The following is a 25,754-nucleotide window of genomic DNA, read 5'->3' as shown; positions in this document are numbered from 1 at the left end:
TATTCACGAGCAAAACTGTGATGTCATTCAAAGCAGAAGCGACAATTTTTACATCTACTTCAGCATAAAAAGTCACCACAATGAGTAAATTTTTGTATGCACAAATGTTTTTAAATAAGCAAAATTGTGGATTAACAATTTGAGTACAAAAGAGTGTGTTCCTAAAGTGACATCACAGCAACAGCGCCCTCAGTTGTCAGGAAAAGCATGAAACATTTTAAATGTTTAAAACAGTGCACTTTGTCAATCTTTTTTTTTGTTTTTACCAAAGATGCCTCATAGTTGTATACATTTTAGAGGAATAGATATTTGCTAAAATATGTTCAAGTGTAAAATTATTTCATGAATCCTTTAAAGAACGCATCTAATTCCCGCAATTGCATGGGAAAAAATGCATGAGACATATTCTGTCTCGATTTCATATAAAATTGCTACATTTGAAATTTAAAATAAGTTTGTAAATATAACGTGCATCTGTACTCGTGTAACCCGTTGGATATTGGATAATTCGACGTCATTATAATTTGGATCAGGTTATATCTTGCTGGGGGGTAAACGTGAAGCCATTACGTGAAACCATAGCGTCCTCATTAGTGTGGACATGGCTGACACCATACAACTCATTAAAATCCTGCTACGAGTTACCATAATACTTCAGCCTGTCATTCGTAAAGAGTTCTTCCACGACAAAGGATCTTCTCAAAGTAAGTGCTCTATACTGATGTTGCTCAGAAACTGCTGTGTATTTCGAGATGATGTTGTTTTGATGCTCCTGTGTCTATTGTTTGCTTTTCTTGTTTGTGGTGTAGTGGGCTCATAACGAATTGAATCAGTTTCATAAATATCTCGATGCCACGACCACCCCATTCTTTGGGTACAAAAGTGCAATTTAAAAGGAACACTAAAGGGACACTGTCTCTCTCTGCTTGTTCGAAATTAATCCTGAAATTTACGTAACATGTTGTTGTACAATTAATTTTTTGTCCGAAAACCTCAACCGAGAACCCCATTGTTTTGACTTCCCATTTTGTTAATGGCAAATTCTGAGTTTTCTCAGATTCCTACATAATGTGGACACAACTTTCCAGCGCATAAAACATTACGTCCATTAACCATCGAGTAGGATCGTATTATGCAGCGCATAGTGTATACATGTCAATAATGTTGCATATTCTTTGCGAATAAATACATACGCAATGAAGGGTTATTCTTACAAATTAATCAAGTCGGACTAAGAGACTGTCTACGGAAGTGTCATAAATTATCCCGGAAAGATAGAATACTGAGATATTTATACGTCTTTCCTTTTATTGCTCACTATGGACAGACGTCTTTCCCTGATACAGACTCGTCACAATGGGTCGGACATAATCGGCCGTGGGACACAATGAGTCGGACACATAGGCGTAGCCAGCGAGGGGGGTGGGGGGGGGGGGGGGGGGGGTTGAGGGGGTATTTACCAAAACCACCCCCAATATTTTGTAAAGACAGTGGGTACCCTTTTCCATTCAAATGCCCTCTTTTTCAACAGCCTTTAACCCCCCAGTATTTGTAAAGAGCGCCCTTCGTTTTTTTAACAAGTGCCCTTTTTTAAGAAAAAGTCGTGTCCTTTTTTGTTAAAGGTGATCGGTAAGGGTGCCTGTACCGCCCTGAAAACCATTATGTTGTCTGTTTCTTCAAAATGAATGCTTGCCAGAGTAGAATAATTTAGTCTCATTATTATCTTTAAACCAAGTATGATTTTCAACAATAATAACGTCAGTTACTTTTTAGATAGCTGCAAATGATGGACTGTACATATAGGATCCTTTGCATTTAACTCCAAATTATCAAAAAGCTTACTTGGATTAAAGATGGAGCTGGTACCATGTCCTCCCTCCACTGAGACTGCAGCCCTACTTAGTCCGTGGGACGAGAGGCCCAAAACGCTTTAGTTTTCGAGATACGCGATCTGGTCCGCCGAATTTTATAAAACTTTCCAGACATGTAGATTATGATAATGATTCAAGCATATTAGCGGCCATTTAAAAAAAATAATTAAAAGTGATAACACCCAAAGACTGCCACCGCTTACATTAAAAAGCCATCACACTTTCCAATTCTAGATGTGTATACCTTGCCAAAATCGCTATGAACATTGCTCTTTTCGATCCCGGTGGCCCAATTTTTGGACCGAAGCTGATAGCCTAATGTTCCCCAATACCGATGTTCCCCGAAATCCTAGGTTTAGGGTTAGGGTAAGTTAGGGTTTGGATTGGGGAACATCGGTATTGGGGAACATAGGTATGCACCCGCCATGGCCTATTTTTCCAAGTTAAACGAAAATCACAACGATTTTTAGCACATCCTTGGATCATAATAAGGGAAATAAACCCAAAAAGTTTCATGAAGATAAGCTCTTCCAAACGGGAGAAATTCAATTTCAAAAATATCGCCCGCCTGTGTGAACATGTCTGTGTGCATGTAGTTTCATTCCAAATAAAGTGTTACGTAACCTTTTGTTACAATACGAGTGCACTGTGGACGCACCATTATACTCGCGTGATATTTACGCTCTTAAGTTGGTTTCCTTCAACTGCATGGGTAAAATTGCTCAAAATTATATGCAGTGTAGTTGCGAGGAAGTCATTCAGTTCTCTTCTGTCAGAACGCGTTTGTGCTTTGCGGCCATTTTGAGTCGACCGCTGTTAGAAAATATCAGAACGCACACGATTCAATAGGGGGGGGGGGTGAAAAGATAAAATAAATCCCTTAAAATGTGTCCCCCCGGCAAAAATGCCTCAGAAATTTGTATTTTGTCAACGTCTTCACAGATCAAACATAGGCCTACTTGTTTTCAGCACCCCCGTCCCCCTTTCAAGCAAAATCGTACCACGAAAAGAGCACAATGGATTGAAACAGTGGCGCACCCAGGATTTGGTGTTTTTTTTGGGGGGGGGGGGGGGGGCTCAACAATTCTGTTTTTACCAAATTTGGATTGAAATGCAATGTCGGGCAGGATTTAAAGAATATTTAATCAAAATATAAATGCCAAACCGAACACCCGGGGTGAAGTTAGTACACGAAAGTATTGCGTTATTTCGCAAAACCATTGGCTTATGTTACTGTTGCGTTATTGCGCAAAACTATTGCGTTATTGAAATGTTTGTGTTCACTTTTAAAACCTGGCACGAACGGGCTTCCGTATGATTGATAGTGTATAGGTGATTTCGAACGATCAGTCAATCGACTTTTTTTGTGAGTAAAAAGTGCTATTGACGAAATTGTCGTTGTGCATGGTTTATCACAATTTTTTCGAAAGGTATCATAACGACTGAAACGTCAGGTTATATAAGTTTTGAACATTTTTTTTGCTAATTTTGAGTGGTGTTATATGAAAACGAACAAAATGAAAAACAAAATGACTTTGAATGGTCGTCTGTACCCTACCCGTACAGGGACGAATGTGATTGGACCAGGGACTAAGGAGATCTCACAGGAAACAGCGCTGAAGGCACACATTCATGACCATAACGATAACATTTCCATCCGAAAATAAAAGAGATTACAATCATTTCCTCTAATATAGGAGTGAGGACCAAACCACCGCGAAATAACTTTTTTTGTCAACAAATGCTACCCAAAGTGTCGGATTTAGTTTAGTTTGCAACCGGTTACATATCCGTGTATGAGAATTATTTTCACAAGTGACAAACTAGGATCATACCACAAGCGGCTGCAAGTCAAAACGTATAAATGAACATTTAGGAAGGGAGGGCTTTCAATGGAAAATCTCGCTTTGCATCGAGAAAAGTTAAGACGCATTTTGGCAGTTTTCTACAAAAAAAGGTGTGATATCAACAGACTTGAAATCTTGTTAGTTACTTTTAAGTAACCTGCAGTAAACTAAATTTGGTTGCCAACAAACTGTACCCACCCTTATTCAAGGCAACAAACAAATGAATACAAAATTGAGAACCAAAGTCTGATATTACAATTTGCTGTCATATTTGCCTGCAGTTTATACTAGAAAGTTACTGTTATACCCTTGTAATTGTCGTCTAAATATCAACCTTATGACAGGTACAATGATGAATTAAAGAAAACGTTGCTCTATCAAGTCAATATGGCTTTAGAGAGAGGTCTTTCTGACGATAGTCTGGTGGATACTCGCACCAACAACCTTGCATCAAGCCTTGGTTCTATGAGTCAGGTGGATGAATCCATACGAGAAGCAATCCAGGATACCAAGAGTACCTTGTGCTCTGCTACTCCACTGACACCAGTTGGCAAGAGGAAACAGATGATCAAGATGCTGACTTTGACACTCATGCCTATCGTTGTGCTGACTGCACTGGCTATCTCGGATTTGATTGCAACCTTGACTAAAAGTATCGATGCTATCGAGATAAGACGTAATGTACGATTCAGTAGGCAGGTAAGATGCATGTATGGTCGTGGATTTTATATGTGTCCTTGTTATCTCTGTGACATTCTTTTGTCTTAAATGTTTGCAACAAATATTAGAATAAACACCCGGCCTTGTACCAGCTGCCGTTATTCTGGAGAGGCCGGGGCGTTGCGTGATGATACTGCCAAACTCCGTTAACACCTTTACAGCTGTCTCCATTCTGTCAAAAGGTGCCCCCAAAATCCGTGATGTTCAAACTTGCACACCGAAAAACAATTTAACCCAAAAATGTGTGTGTCCAACAATTTCTGAATATCAGGTCCTAAAAGCCTATCTTATCAACTTCCCTCTTATTTTACAATCTCCCCCAATATTTGTGAAGAGTGCCCTTCTTTTGTTAACAAGTGCCCTTTTTTTCTGAACAAGTGCCCTTTTAAAAACAAGAAGTCGTGCCGTTTTGTGCAAGCGGCCGTTACGAGTGCCTTTTTTTATTTCGCGCATGTATCGCCCTGAAAAGCGCCATATTGTCCGTCAGTGTGCATAAATCGTCGGTTTTAAACAGAGCCCCCTCTATTTGATTTGATTTTACGGAGGTCAAGTGTCCGGAGAAAAAAACACCGAGTCTACATTTCAGCACGGATGTGCAAGTGCCCTTTTCAAGAAATTGTTACCCCCCCAATAAAAATGACCTTGCTACGCCCCTGCCTTTAGAATATCCTAGAACTCTCATTTAATCATTAAGTCTCTCATTCATTTCATATTTAGGTTGGTACCCTTGTTCATAGTCTCCAGCTAGAGCGGGACATGACGGCCTTGTACATCAGTTCTTTGATGCAGCAGAGGACAACCGGTCCCCAGCGTAAGATATTCCTGATCAACACATATCCCATCACCGACGAAGTACTTGAGAACCTAGACGACTGGCCTGTTGCAGGGACTGTGGCTTACCAGCAATTTCAAAATAAGGAGGCATTTATGTCATTCTTGTTCGAGTATCGTCTGACTCTAGATATCCACAACACTACTATCTATGAGGTATTGTTTCTAGTTTTCAAACTTTTTTCTCACATTTCATATTACTACTATTACTGTAATAGGGCGACAGGTTTTGCGAACTCCGTCCACAACAGGGCGATACACCTTATTGAGGCGACAAAATAACTGTCGCCCTTTTATGAAAACGACCCTTAGGACAAGGAATTTTGCCGTCGCTAACCATCTAGATCGATTCCTCATGGTCCAATTAGTATAAATACTAAATTTCGTGGGAAAAAACATAAGGTAAACTTGGGTTAGGTGACAGTTTAGGTTTGTGCACAAGTCTATGGGAAAGAGTTATTTTATTTTTATTATTATTATTATTATTCTGGTTTATTAAAACATTGTGTTTATAGCCAGGGGATAAATTGCCACAATGCGTACAATAAAACAAACCAAGAGATGCAAATTGACCTAAACGTTTACCTTAAAACATACATACAAATGTCAAATTACAGTACATGTAAAAGCAAGGAGCTAAGACTTATAACCGCTATCATTCAAAAGGTTAACAAAATAAGGGATGCATGGGACAATTCTTATAATTGCACATCATTTTGGATACGTTGTTACTGTTTCTATGTGACTACTTCTCGGCTAAGGTATAACCATTCCTGAAATAAGCTAGCACTACAAACAGGGCTGTATATGGGTCTCTTTTAACATGGGTCTTATTATTGTCGCCATTACAGCCCAGCCCTACTTATACACATGCACATGATGCAGTTAAAGGAAATTACAGCCTGGAATGTGCCCGATTGGGCTGCAAAACGTTTTAAAAGAAATGATATAAAATAGAAAGAGCATTTAATATACAAATAATGAATGTTTATGAGTGCAATGGTGAGAATATTTTCATGAGTTGAAAGATTGAATGTTCCTTTCAACGAGGCGAACCATGGCATGAATGCAAAACATTCATTATTTGTTTTTGATTGAATGATAAAACTTGTAAGAACAAACAAACCTCACAAAATATTATTGTATCATATCCACTACCTATTTCAGCTTGTTCAGACTGGCAAAGGTTTAAAGTCAAATCATTGACGATAATGAAAATTAACATTGTAAGTTCTTAAATAATGCAAAGGAATTATCAAGGCAACTGCATCAACTTCAAAGGCAGGTTTGTAGAGCTCTATTGCTATAACGCATGGTATGGTCTAAATAGCGCAAAGATCATAGCGACGGGCCTGCCGCGTCTAGCGTGCAGCGGCTATGCACGCTGCGTGCAATAGATCAAAAGGGATGGGACGAAAATGCACGGTGAATGGAACCAAAAATGCACGGTTATGACGTAGGCCATGCAATAGTTCGATTAATGAATGCCAATCAAATGACAAGGATTTACTTGGGTGTTATATAAACGCGACTTGAAATACGCAAAGGCGTCAATCACTTCTCAAAAGTGTGGTGGGGGGGGGGGCATACCGTGATCAGAAGTAATGCAAGCGTGAAGCATTAACGGCGAGGGTTTAGGCCCGCTTTAAGGGCCCCGAAAAAAAATGGATTCTAGACGTTTTGTGCTGCGATCTGAGGTATGATTACTTCATCCAATTTTTTTAAGCAAAAGATCATCGTTTAAATATCTTTTTCGAGTTGGAGTCATTGAATCAGCTATCCTGAGTTATATAATCAAATGTAGGCTACCATTTTTATTAGGGCACGAAAAAAGTGTGTGTTTGTTTAGCTGCGTGGGGGTGTGAGTTTGTCTTACATTCCCTATGTGGACTTGTGAACAAGAGATGTCCACATAATGCAGGTTGTGTGAACGTTATGTGGACTAAGCCGTGTCCACATAAGGTTTTGCCCTTTCTGGAAAACAGGTTTAGAGGCATTTTTGGGTTAGGTTTATCTGTAGCAGAATGAAGAGAAACACTATAGGGAATCATAGAAAAAATATTGGGTTAAAAGAGTTTTCACAGTTTAAGTAAAGTTATTTTTTTGTACCGAGTTTTCTTAACTACACGAAAACAAAGCAATGTCCACACAAGGTATGTAACGTAAGTCTGGGTGTGTGTGTGGGTGGGGCTGGACGATATGATATCCCCCGCTTTAAACAGTGGGGGAGGGGGAATGTCCCCGCCGTCCCCACCTGATTGACGCTAGTGGAATTACGTACGAAACAACCGGTTTTGTCGTCTTTTATCGGGAACGGTAAGACATTAGGTTTGTTTCCTTTCAAACGAACCTTTGAAATAGATAAGTAAACAATTTATTTAATAATACCCCGTAATACCACTTGAACGTTTTGGAATCAAACGGTTCAGCTTGATTCCAAATATCCCCGAAATAAATATCACTGAACACTTTTATAAAGGCCAACGTCATTGTATTCCTGAGCGTTTGATGATTTATACAATTTATAATAGGGCTTACCAAAATAATGATGAATTTGTCCTCATTTCAGATGTCTTGAAAAACGGCGAGATCAATATTCAAACACGCATGTAGTGACACGCTCGCCGCCATCTTTGGTATGACCCACCGCTTCTGATCGTGATAACTTAAAGGGGCATTACGGCCTGAAATCCCCGAAAATGTTGTGTTTTGAATTGTTCACTTGGGACTGTCCTAAGGTCTGGTTGCAAGGAAACTAACCTAATGTCACGAAAACTCCCGGTTGTTTACATCGGACGCGGCGGACGTTTTGTGGCATAAGCATACGTATTTTTAAGCCATCTCCATTTAATGTACCAAACACGTTGTTGTGTCACATATAATACAAACAGCACAAAATGTTGTTTCTTACACGTCCGCAGAATGCGAATCACTGTGCTGCTGCTGGATTCACAACTATATAGCCACAACGGCTCCATTTTCGGGAACAAAATTATTGTGACCCTCGAAATTCGTTCTCGAATGGTTCTCGTGAGAATAACCCGAGAACGCCCAGTGTTTAGAGGATTGTTGTGTGGACGTTTATATCCTACTTTTTAATGCTTCTTCCAATTCAAATAAATTTATTTGTTTATCCCGTCTCAACCCCTTGAGATCACATCCTTATATTTCATGTGCACAATGGCTGAAGTTCGTCTTTTTGGTGGAAAAAACATTTGCAGCCTATTTGCTTGACCTCATGCTGCAAATGTAAATTTTTCTTTTTCATTTGCAATCGAGCTAATTTCTTATGATAATAATTTCAATTTTAGGACAAAACATCTTAGTTCGAAATTCTGGAGATACAGATGGCTAAAGATATAGTGCAATTTGAGTTATGATATGGACACAAACGAACGGGACGGGGTGGGAGTTGGCATACATGCTTCATTCACAAATATATCCTGTCAGTCACGGTGCATTTTCCGAGGCATTAAGATTTCTGAAATGTATTCAGTTTGAATTATGACCGTTGGTAGCATCTAGTGGGATTTGTTTCTTCTTCTAGGTGATCCACTTCTACACTGATGCGATTCAACTGTTCATCGACTGGTTGTATGAGAGTGTTGGGAAATCCGGTGGTCAGGGATTATGGGAAACCTTGGTAGCTTACCAACTACTCATTGTCGGAATGGAACAGACTGGCATTGAACGAACATTGGGGGCGGTGTTCTACACCCAAGGTGGCTTCGATAAACCAACCGATTACCGTTGGTACATGGAAAAAATGCAGGTATTATGATTAATATACACTCGAAAAACTGTGTTTAGCAATTACACACAATCTGCTATCACTTTGTAAACATGTTTAGAAGCTAAAATGATGTATCAAATTCCTAAACATCACTGTTCAATGGCTAAACACTATCCATCCTCACTCTAAACATGTTAAGGGGCCTAGTATTGAAACATGTTTCCAAACTGATAGCTAGAAAGAGTTTAGAAAAGTGTTTAATAGCTAAACACAGTTTTTGCAGATTCTCTTGTTTTCCTATACTCTCGAGGACAATATTTTTTGTTTCCCTTTGTCCCTGTAATTATAACACTCCCATAGAATTTAGCACACAAACTTACTACCGAGGACCGTTTCAAACAAAAGACCCAACTCCGGAGGACACCCTTGTGTGTCGGTCCTTGGGATTATGTAAAACATGTACAGTGTAGGTTTTCCCAGTTAATACCTAAACACTTGTATCATTTAAATTCCATGGAAAGAAACTTTATGATTTCGTTCCCCAACGCCATTTGTTTTGTGCTACATGAAAGTCCCATTTAAAATTTGACCAAATTATGGAATTGCATATTCTAAACGTCGCGCGTCGCCAATCATGCGTCGCCAATATCTGATTTTATTCAGTCGATATCTATGGCGTCGCCCGTCTCCCGTTGTGCGTCGTGCGTCGCCTGTCGTGTGCGTCGTGCGCCGAAGTTGTCCGTTTAATGGGAGACTTTATAGACGTTGGTGGCAGCAAACACATTTTCGTTCGCTCGTACCCCCCCTAGACATATAATAAAAAAAACCCGCCCTGCAAACAGGACGCTGGGATACTCTGATGAATTCACGCTCTGATTGCTTGGATTTTGCGTGACCTGTGACCGGCGCGTCATCATGGTCATGACTCTGCAAGGTTTGAAACGGCCGGTTAAAGGGGCACTAGGTCCTGAAATCCCCGAAAATGTTATGTTTTGGATTGTTTACTTAGCCTATTTCAAACATCTGGTTGAAAGGAAACCAACCTAATGTCTTACCGTTCCCGAGAAAAGACGAAAAAAAAAACCCGCTTGTTTACATCGGACATGACGGAGTACGAATACGTTTTTCGTGTCGTTCTCATGTATGCTATTCACGTTGTGTGTCTCGGGAACAGCGCGCGGTGACCAATCACCAATGCAAAAAATTGTGGTTTCTTCAACGTCCACAAAAGGCGAACACTTTACGCGTACGAATGAAATCACAACTAGTATCCAAACAGCTCGAATTTATGGGGTCGCAAAAGTGGACCCCGAAATTCGTTCTCGCACGCATAATACAGGAACGCCCAGTTTTGAAAGGATAGTTGTGTGGATGTTTATATCCTACTTTTAAAAGTTATTTCCGATTATCATCATCTCGTTCAAAGCGCGTTTTGTAGCCCAATTGGGCTGTTCCAGGACCCAGTGTCCCTTTAAGACTGATTCATTACTCCTTTTTTTCTAGTTTAGAGATGTAGGGAATTCTGTTAAACTTATCTTTGTTGTAAATTTACAAATACCCGTCACTTGCTCAGGCTCCGTTTCGTATCACGAACGGTCGGATTGCATTATGCGACGCTCAAAATTTTGTCCACATGGTCCGCAATGAAACAGAAATCACATCCGGTATGGAACGTGTGCATTTCTATGGGAAGTTTTCGGATAGCATTTGCGCACATTGTCTAACTGCGGTCTTGAACAGCTGCAGCCAGATGCTTTATACGTAGGTCAAAGGCCAATTCCTTCACAAGATTCTGTGAAGCTCATCAGAGTATCCCAGCGTCCTGTTTGGGCCTGGGGCGGTGGTACGAGCGAAACATTTTCGCGTCATTATTGAGCATGCGCGCTTTATCTTAAACATGACGTAAACGAAAAGGACCGGTGTTTGCTGTCCCCAACGTCTCAAAGTCTCCCATGGGCCTTATTCGGCCACATATTCAGCCTGAGTCGGCCACATTGGATTGAAAGTGAGGTAAAATCTTGATTTCTGGAACTTGTGTGGAGAAATGAAAGCGAATTACTAATTGATTCCAGTCGATCTGCTTCAATGAATAATTTCAAATTTCGTCACCGACACCACGAAGTAACACTCTACCGTGTTAAACCATATTTTTTTTCGATTTTCAGTTTTTTTGATTTTTAAACATTATTCACAAGGCCTACCATTGCACGAAGTTTCAAAGCTTCAAGAGCTTTACTTTAATAATTACGCTAAGTATCCATGGCAACTTTTGCGCAAAAGTGACGATTTTCGTTTTCACGAAGTAACACTCAAGTTCCATTTACCATTGCAATGCATGGCGCGCACTCTGCTCATAAGTGAGCAAAAATGTTTTCACGAAGTAACACTAGTCTTGTAATAAGTTGTATGAGCGCGCGCGCTGACCTGAAGTTGCATTTTCCTCGTGTTGAATACATTGAAGACGTGTTACTTCGTGAAAACGAAAATTTTCAGTTTCGCAGCCTTTTCGGTTTCACGAACCAACACTCATCTTTTTTCTATTATTTCTTATTTATTTAATACACAAACGGGTGAAAACAGCAGATTTAATAAATTCAGTTCATCAAGTGTCCACAACGAGAAACCCAACTGAAAATACTCTGTAGTTTTGACGCAAAGTGTTGTTCTAGAAGGCGTTCAACTTTAGTTGCCGTTTTCTCCGATTGCTAGTTTTTACTGGTATGTAGATGGGTGTTACTTCGTGGTGTCGGTGACGATTTGTAGTTAAATGTTCCCTAATATTTAGAGCCAGATTAAAAAAAAATGCAGGAAAATAAGGCTGCATTATGCCTGCATAAATGGGGTTCGGGGCCGCTTAAGGGCCCCGAAAATGTTTTGGATTCTAGATGCTCTGTGGTGCGATCTGAGGCAATTTCTGACCACTTTAACCAATGTTTTTTTGAGGAAAAGATGGTGGTGTACTCATTGCCTGCCTTTATTGCGATGTCGCATAAAAAAAAAATTGGTTTCTTTTTTGGGGGGGGGGGGGCATGGCCCCCTTTGGCCCCCCCCCCGGATCCGCCATTGTGTAGTAGCGACGTCGCCAGATTTAGGGCTGGTGCCCGACATGGTTACTGTTTTCTCTGATTTTGGTCTTGACTATCCAAATTTCCCAAAGAATGTTCGTGTCGGTCGCGATCGTAAGTGGTTGAGGAATTCTCAAGCCTTATGGTCTATCTCAAGCTCCATTCTGAAGGATTTTTTTTGAATTGAGAGTTTTAAGGGGATCGGAGCGTCATATGCAACATCAGCCAAGATTTGAAGAAACAAAAAGTTCGGGGGAAAAAAACCGCGTCGCCGCACCTCTTGTGGGGAAAGCTCCATACCAGCTGAGTAGCTAGCTGAGGCACAGCTTGATATGACAAGTCAGCCGCCGACTGTTATGTGTCGTCGCAAGGTCGACCTGAGGGCGGCTTTACGAGTAACATTATTATTGAGTGGTCGGGCGCAACCCGACCACTCTCTGTTTTTGTTCTGATACTTCTCCGCGGCTTTCCTCCTAAACGGTTCATGATATAAACTTGTAACTTTCAATATATCGACCCTCATCTTTAGTGGTGCATATTACTCTGACGTCATGATGACGTCATCAGGTATCAAATAACAAGCGATTTCAGCTGAAAAAAAGTGATCGATTACTTTCACTTATAACTCTTGAACAAAATATTGAATGATGTTTCTATTCCGTAATCGGATAGACCATGAATTGATAAAAAAATTGTCGTGTACGTGAGCTGGCTTAACCTTAACTTCCGGGTCTACCGGAAGGTCAAAGTTAGGTGAATTTAAAATGAAGACTTTTAGCCTGAAATCAAAACAAAGCAGAATTTCTTCCAAACGGTTTACGGTAGGACAAAGAAACCTAAAGTGAACTTGAACCATGTTACGAAGATGTTATAAATTTTGTTACGTCATCATGACGTCATCAGGGATCAAATAACAAGCAATTTCAGGGCAAATTTTGACAAAATAGTTTGCGCGATATCTTTTGAACTAAATAGAGTATCGTGTTCGTTTTTTCGTGAGGTTGTAGACTATGCCGTGAGAAACATTTCTTGTTCCCGGACACAAAACCACTTGACCTTTACTTCCGGTATTACCGGAAGTGCAATGAAAACCGAATGTAATTCAAAAGCTGAAACATTTTACTACACACATATAAATTATGATAGTGTTTAGTGAGGAATGCCTGACAAAAAAAGTGTGATGACGTCATCTTTCGAAAGGACGCCCCCTAGCGGCACATAAAACAGTGTTTGCTCTTTCTAATCTGAAAACCATCCGTTCAAATTTTACCAAATCGCTCCTTGATACTCTTTGATTAACTAAAAATAACTTGGCAAGGTTTCAAATTCATGACGTCATCAGACTGGAAGTTACTTCTGTGAGAATTTGAAAACGACCATATTCTAAGATTCGATTCATGTCGTATATCTTTGTAGCCCAAGTTACGATATCCATTACAATGTTCACTTTTTGCTGCCATATACTGTGACGTCATCAAACCGGAAGTTAGTTGTTATGAATAAATATACGTATATTTTCCATACTTTCATACGTCATTTAAACTTCACAATGAACATTTATCCACTCCGAACCAGAGTTGTAACGAGTCACTGATTTGTGTGAATCGAGTCGAGTCGAGTCATTTTAAAGAAGTGACTCGAGTCGAGTCCAGTCATTTTAAAGAAGTGACTCGAGTCGAGTCGAGTCATTAGGTCAAGAAGGTCGAGACTAGTCGAGTCGAGTCAAATATTTAGCTCGAGTCAATTCGAGTCACGAATATTTTAACACTATTTACCAAAATGTATAAAAGGAGGGCATAAATTTAGCCGGCGTTCGAATTCAAGAGGCTTTATAAGAAATCGCCCAAAGCCAATGATGAAACAACGAATTGGAAAATAAATCCGGTTCCTGAATAGTATTTTGTGCGTTCCAGAACCATAATGTGGGAGTCTGTGACACGTTGTATGTTTGTAAATGAACATAAAATTCGCATCGTAAGTCATTGCAAATACTTTTCGCAAAATGTTGCTTTTATTTTTGGGACTTGAGTCTTATTAGCCTTCGCTCGAGTCGAGTCGAGTCTTTTGATGATGGACTCGAGTCGAGTCGAGTCATTTGCTTGCAGTGACTCGAGTCGAGTCGAGTCATTTACCCATAGGGACTCGAGTCGAGTCGAGTCACCAAAAATTTTGACTCGAGTCGGACTCGAGTCGAGTCATTGACTCGAGTCATTACAACTCTGCTCCGAACTAAATCAGTATTCACTTCCCGTTTTTGAATAATGACGTCATCAAGCCAGAAATAACTTGTGTACATAGAATGTTTGCTGATTTTTTCCAGAAAATAATTGGTTGTTCCTGACAGGATTTAATTTCGTGATCCTTTTTTCTTACATAAAAATATTCATAACTTAACGCGGCATTGTTTATTGAAAAAAAAAAGTCTGCCCGACCACTCTGCGTTTGTAACAACAAACGCGAACCTCTAGTTGTTGTTGTTGTTGTTGTTTTCGGGGGGGGGGGTGAGCGATTTGGACAATAATTCGACCCGAAATGTTAATAAAAACGGTGCGTAATTTAATATCAACCCGTAAATTTGGTCTCATAATGTGATCCGTAATGTATATATAGTTTTGGACCTGTAATGTAATCAGAAGGAGATCTGTAATGTAATAAATATGAATTTGCTACTATTTAGGGACTTTTGGGGGGAACTTGTGACCTTTTTGGTTGATATGGGCTGTTAATGTTACGTTTGGGAGTGATTTGGACAATGATTATCTTCTATGCGACCTTTCTTCGAAGCGTTCATAGCATGAACTTGCCGGAGTCAGAGGACCTAGTTACCGTGACGTCATTTTGAAGTCATCAGGTTTTGCAAGCGATTTCACTATGATTGTAGACTTGTTGAGTGGTCGGGCACAACCCGGCCACTCTCTGTTTTTGTTCTGATAAATCTTTATTTTTTTCCCGTACAATACTTTGCCGCGGCTTTTCTCCTAAACGGTTCATGATATGAACTTGTAACTTTCAATATATATCGATCCTTATCCCTAGTGGTGCATATTACTCTGACGTCATCGGGTGTCAAATTACAAGCGATTTCAGCTGAAAAAGTGATCAATTACTTTCACCTATAACTCTTGAACAAAATAACCAATGATGTTGGTATTCCGTAATCGGATAGACCATGAATTGATAAACATTTTTTGTCGTGTACGTGAACTCGTTTGACCTTTACTTCCGGGACTACCGGAAGGCCAAAGTTAGGTAAATTTAAAATGAAGACTTTAGCCTGAAATCAAAACAAAGCAGAATTTCTTCCAAACCGTTCACGGTATGACCCAGAAACCTATTGTGAACTTGTACCAGGCTACGAAGATACTATAGATTTTGTTACGTCATCATGACGTCATCAGGGATCAAATTACAAGTGATTTCAGGGCAAACTTTGACAAAATAGTTTGCGTTACATCTTTTGAACTAAATGGAGTATCGTGTTTGTTTTTTCGTGAGGTTGTAGACTATGCTGTCAGAACAATTCTTTTCCCGGACGCAAAACCGCTTGACCTTTACTTCCGGTGTTACCGGAAGTGCAATAAAAACCGAGTATAACTCAAAAGGGGAAGCATTTTACTACACACATATATATTATGAAAGTGTTTATTTGAGGAATGCCAGACACAAAACAGTGTGATGACGTCATCTTTCGAAAGGGCGCCCCCTAGCGGCATATTAAATAGGGTTTGCTTTCTTTAATTTAAAAACCATCCGTTAAAATTTCACAAAATCGCCCCTTGATATTCTTTGATTAACCACAGATAATTTGGCAAGGTTTCAAATTTATGACGTCATGAGACCGGAAGTTACTTCTATGAGAATTTGAAAACGATAATATTTTTAATTTAATTCTATCATTTGATTCATGTCGTATATCTTCAGAAAAAACCTATTTGCTTCCGAATACTGTGACGTCATCAAACCGGAGTTATAGGTGTTATGAATACATACAGTTATATTTTCCATATTTTCATACGTTATTTAACTTCACAACGAACATTTATCCACTCCGAACTAAATCAGTATTCACTTCCCGTTTTTGAATAATGACGTCATTAAGCCAGAAATAACTTGTATGTGTACATAGAATGTTTACTAAAATTTATCACACCGTTAAAGATGCATTTTTTAAACAAAATAATTGATTGTACTGGAAAGTTCTTACAAAAACATATTCATAACTCAACTCGGCAGTGTTTAATTAACAAATTGCGTGCCCGACCACTCTCCGTTTGTAACAACAAACGCGAACCTCTAGTTTGTATTTGAATTTGTGTACCTGTGAATAAGACTGTGTGGGTTGTTTGTAAAGATCATTTGAAAGAGAAATTGAATTTTATTTGTCCTTTATTTTGAGTGATTATTTTCCGGCTGAAAATGGCGGGTACCGCCAAAAGCCGTGACACTTTAAGAACATGATTTTCGATTATTATCTGATTATGAACAAAACGAAAAATCATGTTAATTCTTTGTTGACATTGATCAACATATTTGATTTTCAAAGGCAAAGTCGCTTGACATTTCCTTCCGGTTTAACCGGAAGGTCAAACGAGTGTCGATTTAGCGCTGTGGTCCAATGGTTACGGTGGTGCTTGTGCTCTTGAGCAAGGCACTTTACCATTTTTGCTTCGTCCTTCGGATGGGACGTAAAGCCGTAGGTCCCGTGTGTTGTGTAATGCACGTTAAAGAACCCAGTAACACTTATCGCTAAGAGAAGGGGTTTGCCCCGGTGTTTCTGGCAGTGGCTGCTATGTGCGCCGCAGCACCTTGTAAACCATTATAAGGTGCTACATAATGGGTCTCATATTTCTCATAAACTTTATTTACCTTTCTTTAATAATTGACATAATTTCCAGCGCCTTGAGTACCTAATCGTTGGTAGATACGTGCGGTAAATAAAAGACTCCGTTATTATTATTATTATTATTATCATTATTTACAATGTGGTTCCGACCGGATATACGCATACGAGATACAGACAAACTGATAGCATGAAAGTGTTTAAAATTGTGTTTACTCGCTAAACACATTTTTTTTGTAGGTCAGGCAATAATTTCCACACAGAGGCAAGAAGGCAACCTTTGTCCTAATGCCTAAAACTGATATCTTGGTTCCATGGTCAATTTAACTTCTCTTGGAAAATTACTCATAACTCTGTCAAAAATTATCACATTTAGACGTTTGATGTCTCATTTTAAAGTAAAAAGGCGTATCTTTCAAACCATACCTATAGTATCTATGTTGGTTACACATTCTACGTCTGGCATTCCGTTATATTTTGTTTGCATATTTTTGAGACACACTGTATAGCGTAAAGAACTACATGTAGAAAACAAACATGACACGGACGGGTGTAGAAATTACGCCTACCTAACTTCCGGTTTGATGACGTCATAGCATTAGGATACGTTGCGTTATCGTCACCAATGCGTACAAATAATTCAATGATGGTTTATAATTGTAAAAAACGAGCAAATTTAAGACATCATTTTGAATGTTTTTCCATGACTTCCGATCTGGTGATTCATCAAAATAGCAGTTCGCCCGGAGGGAAAAGTGGCCCCAATTTTTTTTCCAGCCATGTCCTTAATTCGCTTCCGTACAGATCTTTACAGTTGTTTGTAGGACATGGAAAAGTGTGATGTTTGAAATACTTTTGAGACCGAAGGTATCAAATAAATGACATTTACATGTATATTGAAGCGCACGCGTGTGTTTTTTTTTTTATTATCGAAGGTTGGCAAGAGCAACATCTGGGCCTCCCAAAAGTACTCGGAGCTAGTGCGAGAAATTCTCGAGGGTAAGGTGCAAGAGTTCGAGTATGACTACGAAGAAATAATCAACACCATGCGCGAAGAAATCTCGTATAATAATGCTTCCCGGGAACCCTCTTGGCAAGAGGGTACATGGTGGTTTGATAACATGACTATCTACATCGACACACTTAAGGATATCCAAAGGAGAATGGCCGAGGTAAGGTAATCCGTTGCCAGATGACTTTGAATTGGTTCTCTTTTTTAATCAATTTAAATTTTAGCCACTGACAAATGTTATGATACTAAATGGGGCCAAAATAATGATTAAAATGTTAAAGTTCCAAAAATTATTTTCAAATTGTCTTATAATGCAGGAAAAAGCACCGTAGATTTCAAACTTTTCCCGGGGAGGGGACGTGCCTGCGGACCCCATTAGCAGGCGTGTTCGACACGCCTTCACTCAAATATCAACACCCCCTTTTCCTGAATACTATAGTTCCTCCCCTTCTTCAACACTTGAAGGTCTAAGCAGTGCTTCACTTCCTTATGTAGACCTTCTTCTACGTTTCTTTTCAGAGAAACTTATTGGGATTACAATCTAACTTTGTTGTGTAACTGTCTGTTTCAGGTTATCTTAACAAAGCTGAACAGTGCTGTAACCACAGACAATGCAGATCTGGCTGTTAGCATATGCATCATGGTCATTGTTGTTATTATGTGTGTCATCATCATCAAGGTAAACCATAGCACATACACACATACTATATATCCTTTAAACAAAAGTCCTTCATACACCGAAATTGTATCGGTGACCCGTCATTGATATTGTATGCCGAACTGTCTTTTTACTTGTGCCCTGTGAGTGAGACTGGTTCCCGCCAGAAAACCAGTGTGTTGAAAAAGCTTGTGCAAAAAGGAGAAAAGGCAAGAGAAACGTAAATCCAACCAATATGATATATATGCCGTAAATGAACTGAACTAGGAGGGCTCCGCTCAGTGGCTGAACTACGAGGGACGTTCGAGAGGACTGTAGGCCTAATTGCGCATGCGCGTTGGTAAGGAGATATCGACCCTGAACCAATTTTCGTGCTCGAACTTGGCCACAGTTAGTCTAATGGAGCCCTCTTTGTCTCCGGTGCAACGTCTGATATATCTAAGCATGCAAATTTATGCGATTCCGAGCGCCAGTCAATCGGAGTCGACATGACGTCATTTCATTCCGAAATCTGGACTAAGCTGTTGATTGGTCAATTTGGATGCCATGTTTTTGTAATACAACAACGGGCATAGAGATCTAATAAAACCCGACATTGGCTTTCAAAACGGGATATCGAAATCCCGATATAGAGGGCGGCCTCTGAATGGTCAGAATCTCGAGGTCAAAGTGATTGAAAGTCGACGTCATGCAATAAGGTCATGGACTGACTAATCATTCGCACTTCATCAGTTCATTTCAGTTCGCCGACAATCTCTTGCTTAGGCCTTACCCGATACTTTATTTTATTGTGCACAGAGAACCCACTCGAAAAAGAAAAATTAAGCACATTTACATCGAGTGAGCGAAACATTCACCCCGTGAGACGCTGCGCTTATGCATGTACCGTCACTAATCACTATCGAAAAACTGCACAGCAGACAAATGAGATCTCTAGTTGCACTTGCAATGCGAAGCAAAGACTTCACTCGTACCCCCGCCCTGGGATACTCTGATGAGCTTCACAGAATCTTGTGAAGGAAGTGGCCTATGACCTATGTATAAAGCATCTGGCAGCAGCTGTTCAAGACCGCAGTTAGACAATGGCGCAAATGCTATTCGAAAACTTCCCATAGAAATGCGCACATTCCATACCGGATGTGATTTCTGTTTCATTGCGGACCATGGGACGAATTTTTGAGCGTCGCGTAATGCAATCCGACCGTTCGTGATTCGAAACGGAGCCTGAGCAAGTGACGGGAATTGTAAATTTACAACACGATAAGTTTTACAGAATTTCCTACATTACGCTATTTCAAGGAAAAAAAAACATCGCTAAACTGGAATAAAAGAGTAATGAATCAGTCTTAACGGCCGTTTCAAACCTTGCAGAGCTATGACCGCGACGCGCAGGTCACTGGTCACGCAAAATCCAACCAATCAGAGCGTGAATTCATCAGAGTATCCCAGCGTCCTGTTTGCAGGAAGCAAAGACCAGTTCAAATTATGCGCGCATGCGCAGAAGCAGGCACCTGGGACAGAAGCGCAAGCAGTGTATTGGTAATATACAAAAGAGTACGAAGATCTCAGTCGAAATTCACAAATTCTGTAGTTTTCTCGCCGTTTTAGGAGTGACACCATCTGACTTTTGGGGCGCTCTTCAAACTGGACGATCATGGACAATATCGGACAAAGGTGGTGCTATTCGTCGCAGCATAGGGCAAGTTCGCGCAAGAACTTTTGTTGACCATTGGTTAACCACAGTTCGACTAAAGTTAGCCCGAACTCTGTCTAGTCGACGATGGTTGACCACGCTAGTCGACTATTTGAAACCAACCTACTGGGGTTGGTTGCATCGCTGGTAACCAATAGCAGCACGCTTCAAAACTTACAGCAGGGAGCCAGGACCCAGAAGTTTGGGATGACATTTTTACCAGCGTTTGACTAGAGACGTTCGCACGTTGCTATTAGTGCGCAGGCGTAAGGTACGTCACAAATCAACCACTAGTCGACTAATGGTCCTTGCCCGAACTTGGCCATACTCTCCGACATACACACGAGTTTGTCGGTAGGAAGACGATTTTGCCGACACCCCCTCTAGCGACGCCTTTGGGTCTAGATATTTTGACGGAATGATTCCCAAAAGCGTAAATCAATTAGCCATTATTGATTTCTTTTGCAGGCCGTGGAGTCCCTGACTGCCAACATGCAAGTGAATGCTCGTACTCTAGCCGACCAGACCAGAGCCCTCAATAAAGAACGCAAACGCACTGATACACTTTTGTATCAGATGCTACCCAAGTCAGTGGTTGTCAGCCTAAAACACAACCAGAACGTCAGAGCGGAAAACTTCGCAGAGGCTACAATTTTGTTTTCTGATATCGTAGCATTTACCCGCATTTGTTCGGAGAGTAACCCTTTGCAAGTAGTCGAGATGCTCAACAATGTGTACACTAACTTTGACAGCCGCATAGACAAGTACGATGTGTATAAGGTGGAGACCATTGGAGACGCTTACATGGTAGTATCAGGTAGGTTGGGACAATGTGCCGTAATCCTTCTGCTGAAGCTTGTGAATGGCATTGTTCTCTTACTGTTTAATTAGTACCTCTCCTGTCGCCTGGCTTTTTCAAACACCACTTCAAATAATTCAATCAAAATTCCTTATAATGTTGTCATAAAATTTTTATTTTTTTATATGCTCGAAGTTTGACATACGTTCCTGCTTAAATTAAGTAACTTTTGAAATACTGAGAGGAAAGCTGCTCTTCTATCATTATTTGAAGCTGATAAATGATTTCGTTACTTGTCTCTAAATAATTATACGTATTCCTTGATCACCAAAAAAGAGATACTGTAGATGCACAACGTTTTACTTATAATTAAAAGAAAAGTGTCATTGTGTTATTGCAATAAATCGCAGTAAATTTATGTGTTCACTTAAAAAAACTGTTCACTTTTGATTCTAGGTTTGCCACAACGTAATGGCAACAAGCATGCTAGTGAGATAGCGTGCATGGCATTGGACTTGCAGAAGTGCATCGAGGAGTTGGTCATCCCACATAAACCTGGTACCAAGATGACTCTTCGCATTGGAATGCATACAGGTAAGAACCGGCTATCAAGTCACATTTTTTTTTTTTGCATTTCTAAATACATTCTATTCCAAAATCATCTAAACATCCGTTTAGTTGTTAAAACTAGGGTCTGTTGGTACTGTTAGACCCGAATCGAAAGAGGAAATCGGACTGCCCTAGCCGTGTGTTCCAGACAATTTATTGGGCTGGATACGCTGATGATCTGTGCGTGTTTTCACGTACACAAAAAGATCTTCAATCGGCTGCGGTCATTTTGAGCAAGATTTTGAAGGAATTTGGACTGGTGTTATCGTTGGAAAAGAGTGAAACCATGGTCATGAATCACAACTTCTTTGGCGCTGACCTGGATTATCCTGAGTCGATTATCGTGGTGGATAATGTCCCCGCTCTGAATGTTAAAACGTTCAAATATCTCGGAACCAACATTCGTTTTAACCTGCCAAAAACAGGTGTAGACAAGCTCGATTACCGCAAACAATCCTGCCTCGGAGCTTACCACGCGAACAAGTCCTTCGTTACGAACAATGAAGTTGACGTCAGGACCAGATGCACCATATTCGATTCCCTCTGTCGCTCAAGACTCACATACACATTTTGTACTTGGAATCTGACAGCCCGGGAAATGACCATGATGAGCAATTTCTACATCTCACAGTTGCGCAAATTGGTGAAGTCTGGGTTGAAGCACAAAAAACGCCAAAAACAAGAAAAACAACAAAAAAGCCGATCCTGTGCTTGAGGTCGAAGAAGAGGAAAAAGGTGAGGAGGATCTCGACTGGGGATTCGTCTACTCCAACTAGCAGATCGTCGAAATCACCCAGGCAACTGATTTTCAAGTGTTTGATGAAAGGCAACAATTGAAATTCTTTGCCCATGTCTGTCGAATGCCGAACTCTGCGACGCATAAAATCCTCACTTTCGCTGTACCGAAAAGTGCAAAGGGAATCGAGGTAGAGACGTTGAACCCTGCGCACAGTTGTGACAAAAACTCAGTGTAAATACAAATCCGAGCAACAGTTCCTGCGCGAATGTTTCGACCGTTGCTACTAATCTGAGGACAATTCATGGACTTACGACTCAGTCTATGCCGCATTCCTGGTGGAATTCTCTATATATACGTATGCATGTAGGCCTATGTTTCGCATAGAGTTTGCCGTGCCGTGTGTCCGTGTTGGTCTTTTGTGTTTAATGCAAACTTCATATTTCTGATCATGCCAGGTCCTGTGGTTGCTGGCATTGTCGGCTCCAAGATGCCCAGGTACTGTCTCTTTGGCGAGACAGTCAATATTGCAGCCAAGATGGAATCCAACGGACTCCGTAAGTAATGCTATTCTATTGTTCCGCTATTTGTTCTCGTGAAGCCCTTAAGGACGGGGTGTAATGGGGACATTCCTCCACACATAGAGCAAGTGGCCCGCATGACTGCGCAGCCTTTGTGTGGTAGCGGGACTGCACAAAAGCAGCAGCTGTGGAACTACCCACTAGCCGTGTGCCACAGCATACCACAGCTGGCAACTGCATTCCAATGAGGATTAGCGGCCGCGGCCATGACCGCTTCCCGTGCGCATGGGGTTAAAACCTTTTCTTTTGAGCACACTTGATAGGATTCTTCGTTCTTTTATTGTGATGAAGAACACAGAAACGCCGTAATGAGAGACACCTTTTTCCATATATCTGGACAAAAAAGGCTTGGCAAATCGATATTGACCATTAACATGTATAATTATGTTTCATTTCTTAGCGAATCGTATCCAAGTAAGTGAGGACTGCGCACGTATCTTAACAATCATCAACAGTTTTTGCATGGCCAAGCGAGGAGAGATGCTCATCAAGGTAAAACTATTCTCTCTTTTTTTTTTATCCCCTGGCTGTAAGCCGGAAGGGGATATTGCGATAGCGTATTCCTTCTGTGTGTATGTATGGGTAGGCATTACATTCACTGTGTGGACTTCCGAACAAAAGAGGTCCACATAAACCAGGTAGAGGCGACGTTGTGTGGACGTGGGGAAGTCCACAGTGTTTCCCCTTTCTGGAAAACAGGTTTAGAGGCATTTTTGGGTTAGGTTTATCGGTGGCAAAGTGAAGAGAAACCATTTTGTGTGATAATTTCACCAGACTTACACAATAAATTTTAACATTTTGATGTGAGATGTACATAGCCCATAGTGTGCCAGATGAAATGTGGCAAGCAACTTTTTTTCCAAGCCGCAAATCTAGTGGTCACTAATGGTCCCATACACCTACCGCACGGGAGAAGACAGGTTGTGCATATACGGATATATATGGAAGTATTAAAATATGGGGAAAGGATTAAAATGAGGGGTAGACATCAATTTATCAGATATGTGAGGGTGAGGTGCCCCATTTGTCCCTGTGCAATCGCCAATGCCTGAGTTATTTGCATGTGGAAATATTTTTCAAAAGACGGTAATTAAGTCTCACTGAAAATCTAACCGCAAACACGAAATATTACAGTTGAATTTATCGTTGGCAGGGACGTGGTACCATGACTACCTACTGGCTGCTGGGTTGCGTTAAGGATGCTGATAGCAGTAACTTTGATGCTAATCGTCAAGGTTTGAATCTACATGTACCCGAGTTGCCCAATCCTGCAATCGTAGACAACGACTAATTTTAGCTGACCTTGGTTGACAACCAAATTGAATTCGGGAAGATTACATCACGGACGTTTATTGAGTGAAAGAAACATTAATAAACTGGTAAGAGAGTATAATAACGAAAATACCTTCGTATAGGAATCAATATTCAAACAAGTTATTGAGAAATTAATACAACTGTTTACTACATCATTATGTGAAAGTATGTAAAGTTTAAATGTGTTTTTTTTTGTGTGTTTATGGACATACGTTTACACTCAGTTGACGTTCAAGTAGTTGATAATTTAATATGAGAATCCTCACTACCGAGATACACGTAAGTAATTAATAAGAACAATGCACCAATTAATGTTGAATGGCAGTAGTATATGCACATGTAAATGTTTGTACTCGTTGTTTGTACTATCAATTACACTTATGTTACGTAGAAAAGCACGCGTAATTTCAAGTTCTGAAAATATTGAGGAATAGGTGCGATCTACAGTAAAGTGCACCACCTATAATGCTTAATATCATTTTCATTTTCTGTTCATTTTTTGGGGGTTGACCGATGACCTTTGGCTAATTTTCCCACTAAAGATGACAGTGCCTGTAAAGCAGTCCTGACGTCCTTCGCCATATTGAACATGTCCCATCCACTCATTTGTACAACCTGCAGAGCAATTTAAGTTAAATTCCGGATCAGACCTTGGACCAACATCACTTGCTACAAACCCTCAAGACCAAAATTGTTTTGGATTTGGGCAATTTTGGGCCTCTTTACAGGTTGGCAACCATGAGTGACATTTCACTAAGGTATATCGGGTCACTCTGGTTTCAGAATTTCTGTCCCAGCGTTCACGCGTCTCTTGTGTACGTTTTGCAAAACATATGTGACTGGAATAACGACTAGCGCTCTGACGTGCTCGACTTTTGAGGACCACAATTAATTTGTACCCAGAAATTCCTTCGCGCGATAATTACGTGAAAACCACAATTTTCAAGGTGTATGTGAACGTTTAATATGCACCTTCTTTTAGCGATGTTTCCATCTGTTTTCATTAGAAACGCGTTTTAAGACGAACTTGAAATTAGACACATTCCAGATAAGTGTTTCTGTAATAGTGTAACACGCGTCGCCAGTCAGCCTCAATCCCTGCTCATGGTCTGCTCAGATGGCGTAATGGCCAGTGTTGGAGTCGAGTCCTCAAATCTGAGTACAGAGTACTCCGAATACTTTAGGGGCCGAGTCCAGGGCCGAGTCCAAGAATACTGTGACGAGTTCGAGTCCAAAGCACCGAGCCTAAGGAACGAGTACATTCAAGGCCGAGTACTGCATGGGCCGAGTCGGAGTACCTAGTCCGAGTCCGAGTACAATACCAAAAGAGTACAAAAAAAATAAATAATTAAATTAAATAAAAACAAACACAACATGCAATCCAATCTTCTTTTCCAAGTCGTTAAAGGGAATGTACAACATTTGCTTTTGCTGTAATTTTCAGA

At 40.4% G+C, this 25,754-nt stretch overlaps 1 protein-coding gene across 1 annotated transcript; it reads left to right on the top strand.

The window, feature by feature from the left end:
* Positions 1-652: 652 nt before the first annotated feature.
* LOC119732557 lies at positions 653-25,754 on the top strand. The gene is made up of 11 exons (XM_038206126.1): positions 653-704; positions 4,063-4,417; positions 5,156-5,425; positions 8,817-9,041; positions 17,843-18,079; positions 18,491-18,598; positions 20,739-21,087; positions 21,526-21,663; positions 22,873-22,971; positions 23,396-23,487; positions 24,149-25,754. Exons 2-11 carry the CDS (start codon positions 4,106-4,108, stop codon positions 24,284-24,286), a joined length of 1,968 nt encoding a protein of 655 aa, XP_038062054.1. The 5' UTR covers positions 653-704; positions 4,063-4,105; the 3' UTR covers positions 24,287-25,754.

The sequence above is a fragment of the Patiria miniata genome, unplaced genomic scaffold (assembly GCF_015706575.1).
Source record: "Patiria miniata isolate m_02_andy unplaced genomic scaffold, ASM1570657v1 HiC_scaffold_24, whole genome shotgun sequence".
Lineage (NCBI taxonomy): Eukaryota > Metazoa > Echinodermata > Asteroidea > Valvatida > Asterinidae > Patiria > Patiria miniata.
Note: the sequence above shows the minus strand (reverse complement) of the source record. Positions and strands in the feature narration are given on the sequence as shown.